This window comes from Lampetra planeri, unplaced genomic scaffold (genome assembly GCF_965212315.1).
Source record: "Lampetra planeri unplaced genomic scaffold, kcLamPlan1.2.h2 scaffold_1039, whole genome shotgun sequence".
In the NCBI taxonomy this organism is placed as follows: domain Eukaryota; kingdom Metazoa; phylum Chordata; class Hyperoartia; order Petromyzontiformes; family Petromyzontidae; genus Lampetra; species Lampetra planeri.
This window is the reverse complement of record NW_027613749.1, coordinates 26353-32352: the sequence shown is the minus strand read 5'-3', so window position 1 is coordinate 32352 and position 6000 is coordinate 26353. Positions and strand designations below refer to the sequence as shown.

At 49.6% G+C, this 6000-nt stretch overlaps 1 protein-coding gene across 1 annotated transcript in view; it reads right to left on the bottom strand.

The window, feature by feature from the left end:
- Positions 1–222: 222 nt before the first annotated feature.
- The window catches only part of LOC144738532 (receptor-type tyrosine-protein phosphatase gamma-like), a 29118-nt gene continuing 23340 nt past the window's right edge, over positions 223–6000 (bottom strand). Inside the window, 8 exon segments of the mRNA XM_078621545.1 lie at positions 223–369; positions 1548–1683; positions 2504–2646; positions 2725–2871; positions 3458–3586; positions 3654–3730; positions 4198–4291; positions 4622–4768. Of these exon segments, the coding sequence (XP_078477671.1) occupies positions 223–369; positions 1548–1683; positions 2504–2646; positions 2725–2871; positions 3458–3586; positions 3654–3730; positions 4198–4291; positions 4622–4768 (1020 nt within the window).

Here is a 6000-nt window from a genome sequence, read left to right as displayed (position 1 = left end):
AACACTGATATTCTAGTGCAAACCGGACAGAGCTGCTTCTCCCCCGCGTCGACTTTAACAGGTGCAAATGTTCAGCAGGATAACGTTTAAGACAAAGACATAAATATCAAAACATGTATCTGTATAAAAAGTAGTAAGGTTATCTGCTTAATCAATAGTCTGGCAAAAAAGGCCTCCGAAAAGTTTTGGGGGTTTTTACAAATTAAGTGCAAGGGAGAGTCCTTAAACGAGAGACTCCATGCTCTCCGCCGGGTCCGACTCGTCGGCCATCACGACCACCCCGTGGTGTCCGTGTGCGTCGGGCTCGGGCCCCCGTTCTCTGCTGCCGACCAGGCTGAGCATGGCTTGGTAAAGGTACTGGTACTGCTCCTGTGTACCGAACACAGCACGTCAGCATTCAAAACGTTCTCAGGGTGACGGACACATCCGTCACGTTTCACCTTTGAGTCTTCCTCCACTCTGTCGGAGTTGATATTGAACATTTGATATTAAACGTAATGGTCAAAAATTTTCATCGAAAATAAACTGAGTGAATCTTATTATTCTGCCATTTTCTGTGAGGACTGTTTTCATCCACAAGCTCTAAGTTATGAACCTATTTTCTAGCTAGTTGTCCCACAGCGATAGTGATTGTTCATGGGCCAGCTAGCTACCCAGCTAGCTACCCAGCTAGCCGCCACACACTTGGGCAAGCTAAGGTTAGCTGGCCGGTTGACGAGAGTTCACGTACGGTCCTTTAGCTAAAGCTACACCCAGCTGTCCATGGTAGGCTAGCTAGCTAGCTCGCAGTCCACAGTTCGGTAGGGCAAGCTAGCATTAGCCGGCCAACTGGGTGGCGACAAGCCAAACACAGGAGGAGACTAGCAGGGGCTGGGTAGTTGGCTAGCTAACTGGTGGGTGGCTAGCTAGTGTAATGGAGGGGCTACGTTAAAGCCAGCAAGGTAACATTAGGTAGGGGGAGAGAAAGGGGCAGAGAGAGGCTAGCTAGCCTGATTTGCAGGATACTCAGGGCTAGGCAGAGAGAGAAAGACAAGTGGGCTGTTACAGAGGGTCGGGGCAGGGGACAGCCAGCTAACCAGGAGCTAGGTAGAGAGAGAAGGGGTGCACTGCTGGAGGATGACAGGGCAGGAAGCAGGCAACCATGGCGGGGGACATCTGTCTGGGACATTTGTCCTTGTTCATTTCAAAATGGCTCATTGGTGAATAATCAGCAGATTAATTTGCGTCTAAAATAATCAAAAAGATAATGCAGAATGTCGCCAAACAGTTTAAGAACGGTGTGTAAAAATTAGCATGTCATGTCATGATGCTCTTGTAACAAAGCATTACTACTGCAAAAAGCAGCAGGAGGGGCAGAAACGTTTCATTTCCACAAAAAAGAACTGAATTTATTGGTACTCAAAGATGCTGACTTTTGCTGAAAAGCGTCTGTGGGGGCGTGGCTGCTGAGGAGGAGCATTAACCCTTGAATGAACACGCCAGTGCTCCTCAGGAGGCAGCAAGATCCGACCCCTACTCCTCATCAACAAACTTTGAACGGTTCTTACTATATCTGTGAAGACTCCCGGCCTCATGAGATTGATCATCTTGGCCACCTGATAGATGTCCACGACGCCCTCGTTCTCCAGCTGCTGGGACAGCGTGGTCAGAGCACAAAGCATCCCCGCTGACACCGCGCCGTACCTGCGGGGAGACGGAACAAGCACTGATGTTACACAGTAGGATGGTTCTACGTGCACTCAGTAACACACCCCTACGGTGACCTCAGCGACTCTTTGTACACGCTGGGCGTGAACACAGATGGAGGTGTTTTTGCTCAAAGCAGCGCAGCTATTCATTGGGGACAAATGTAGAGGCCATTATGGTTGCCTGGGTACCAGCGTACTGAGAGCAGGAAAGAACAGGATCAGTTGGAAACTAGGAAAAGGACACTGAGGATTCACTGTATCACAAAGAGTTTTAAAATAAGATCTTGGTTGTTTATTGCGTAGCTCAATTAAAGAAGGAGGAGGAGTAAGAAGGAGTACGTGGTGTAACAGAACCAAACCTACTTTCTGTTCACTTCCTGTTGGACAGTAGTTGATCTCTAACGATGTGAACGTTTCCCTTCTTTCTTTGCTGTGTGGACAGTGAACTGACAGAAGTGACAATCGACCATTCAGACACCTCCAGCACGTCGACACGTGAGAGGGGACAGTTTCAGCACCAACACGAAGGGTTTTCCAGGCTGACTGACTGCTGACACACATTCTTGCTCTCTCCTTATTGTTGGTAATGATGGGCTCGGCCTCATGTTTCTCCACTCTTTCTTTTCCAATTCAAGGTCTCCATCTTTGTTCAAAGCTGCTTTTGGATCTGGGAGCTCTGAGAGCAGTTTTTAGGCAGCGTATCGGAGAGCTGGGCGGGGTGTCGATCAATGCCGCTGCCTTCCAGAAGAATTCCTCCAGGAAATGCAATACATGTATTATATGTGATGGCAGGTAACAGCACAGGGGCAACATACTCATCATGCACGATAGTGGGACCGTCTCGGGTCATGGCCTCCTCCTTGATGACGCTGATGAGCTCGAATGTGCTGCTGAGGGGAGCGTCGGGATTGGGCCACTTAGGGCACTGGAAATGTCTCACCTCCAGAACGTAGTCATCCTACCACGCACAAGACGATGAACGTCACGGCACACGGAGGCTTCAGGACGAACATGACGCAGCCTGAGGTCCACGTACCTGCGTGGCTTCTAGGATGAAATCATGGATGATGATCTGTTCCTCGTTGGACAGACACAGTCTGTCCTTACTGATGAGGGTGACGGTGAAGGATATGCAGTTCATGGCCTCTTCTCGGCTGGGCCAGTAAACAAATTCATCCTCAGCCTGTCGAGGTACAACAAAATGTACACTGTCATGGTGGGGAACGGTCTCTTCCTCAGACTATTCAGAGGTCTGAGGTCTCTTTGTTTCAGTCAAGTTATGGAGGAACTTACCCATGTGAAATGGAGCTCACGTTTCTCCTCAACATGTCATGCACAGACATTATTTGTCCAAGACTGAATGTTTGAATTCAGATTTGTCAAAATGTTCAAATCTCATGTGAAAACAACCCTTTGCTCAGGTGAATGAATTGTTTTGGTGTTTGAAATAATTAACTACGTCTGAGCTTCACAGAAGTAGTGAAATCTATGGATGAAATAAGAGATACTTGTAGAAAACAAGTCTGAAAGGAATTCATTCTATGTTCAGCAGATGGAGAAATTCTGCCGAGTCATGATTCTTATTACGGATCAAGCTTTATGAGATGTGTGGACAATCTTAGCAAACCATTGTTTTTCTCCACGTTGTCTCCAGGATGAACAATACGAAAGTAAACTGAGTGTCTGTCAGGGAGGGTGGGTTCTCAGTGAGTCACTATGCGACCCCCTCCCCAGGGGGGAACCTGTCTGCTCCGTGAAACACCACTCACCAGCCCCTGGTTGTCAGGCAGCATGACAATAATTTGAGCGTTATGGTCCCAGATCATCCTCCAGAAGTCTGTGGTCGTGTGCGGCAAAGGATGCTGGGTGATGATGAACTCATTACTCCTGTAGTAGCCCTGAGGGTGACGAAGGTCAGATGTTATTGTCTAAGATGCGAGATGGATGTGCCATCTCCCACTGTACCATAATGTAGGACGCGTTGATGTAATCTGTTCCTTTCATCCCAGGCAGAGTGGTGAGTCCGACCCTAGCTCGCTCCGCTGTAGAGAGAGAGACAGAGGGAGGGAGGGAGGAAGGGAGGGAGAGAGAGAGAGGGGGGGGGGGGGGGAGGGGGGAGAGAGAGAGAGAGAGAATCGAGAGAACGTTTTGAATCAAAGCCCCTGCTATATCCTAGCAGCTGATAATGCACATATTCATTACCATGGCGCACTGTTGCCATAGCAACAACTAAGTCAGTTTCCCTGGCCTGGTGTAGAAAATGGCGAAGAAAGATTAATTTATAGGATTATGTAAATTGATTCTAATTCTGGAATATGAATATGTCTTTGATAATGTACTGGCTCAAAATGTAGAAAACAACTGCTGAGATGCTCCTTCCTGTTTTCTACCATTAGAAAGAGGGCAGAACGGAATTTAGCTGTTGACACTTGATTTGGTCACACTGAACAAAACAGACTTCTCCAGAGCTTCTGTTGAAGACACGTGCCCCAGCAGATGAGCTACTCACAGGGAACCACTGACGAATTGCGGTTCTTCTCCTTGTTGGAGTCCTTGTGCGCACTGAAACACTCCACAAAACGCGTGTTGCACTGAGTCAGCAGCTGGTGAGAGAGATGGAGGAAACCAAAAGATAAGAAGAGTGCCTGAAAATCAGTCATCACATGTGCACAAGGCTGTTTTCCCCCCCAAAAAGATCAACAGCATTCTAATGACAACATGCACCTCATGAGGAAGTGACATGATGGCGTGAGTCGGTCTCTGCGGATATCCAAGGAGCACCAGCTAGATGAAACGTTCATCAGGCTTTGCATACAGCAGCAGGGGTGACAGATACTCTGCTCTGACAGGATCAGCCACCACGTGTTGTTCCTGATGCAAAGATCACCTCCACAGCAGAGGTCTACTCCAGTGACAGCGGCAGCAACACTCACCCTGAACTGTTTCTCCAGTCGGGTGTGTCCTGTCGAGTTGGACGTGAGGATGCTGTTGACGTAACTGTGCAGCTGCCAGACAGGCACCTCAGTCTCTCTGCTCAAGATGGCTTCCATCAGAGCGTCGTGGATAAAAACATACTGCTCCTGGAGGGAGGCAGGTTGGAGAAAGAACCCCTCTGAGTGACTGAGGTTCACAGACACGTCACAGTGGTCCTACAGCTGGATGTACCACATCGTACTAGACGCCTACGGCCAGCCTACCCTCCGCTATACCCTACACCATACCCTACCCTACACCATACCCCACCCTACACCATAGCCTACCCTACACCTCTACACCATACCCTACCCTACACCATACCCCACCCTACACCATAGCCTACCCTACACCTCTACACCATAGCCTACCCTACATCATACCCCACCCTACACCATACCACATCCTACCACCATACTCTACCTTACACCATACCCTACACCACACTCTACACCATACCCCACACTATACCATACCCCACCTACACCATACCCAACCCTACACCTTACCCCACCCTACACCTTACCCCACCCTACACCATACTCCACCCTACACTATAGCCTACCCTACACCATACCCCACCCTACACCTTACGCCACCCTACACCATACTCCACCATACACCATACTCTACCCTAGACCATACTCTACCCTAGACCATACCCTACCCTACACCACACTCTACCCTACAGCCCTACACCATACCCCACCCTACTCTACCCTACACCATACCCCACCCTACACCATACCCCACTCTACACCTTACCCCACCCTACACCTTACCCCACCCCTACACCATACTCCACCCTACATCATACCCCACCCTACATCATACCCCACCCTACACCATACCCCACCCTACACCATACTCTACCCTACACCATACCCCACCCTACACCATACCCCACTCTACACCATACCCCCACCCCTACACCATACCCCACCCTACACCTTACCCCACCCTACACCATACTCCACCCTACACTATAGCCTACCCTACACCATACCCCCACCCTACACCTTACCCCACCCTACACCATACTCCACCATACACCATACTCTACCCTAGACCATACTCTACCCTAGACCATACCCTACCCTACACCACACTCTACCCTACAGCCCTACACCATACCCCCACCCTACTCTACCCTACACCACACCCTACAGCCCTACACCATACCCCCACCCTACACCATACCCCACTCTACACCTTACCCCACCCTACACCCTTACCCCCACCCTACACCATACTCCACCCTACACCATACTCTACCCTACATCATACCCCCACCCTACACCATACCACATCCTACACCATACCCCACCCTACACCATAC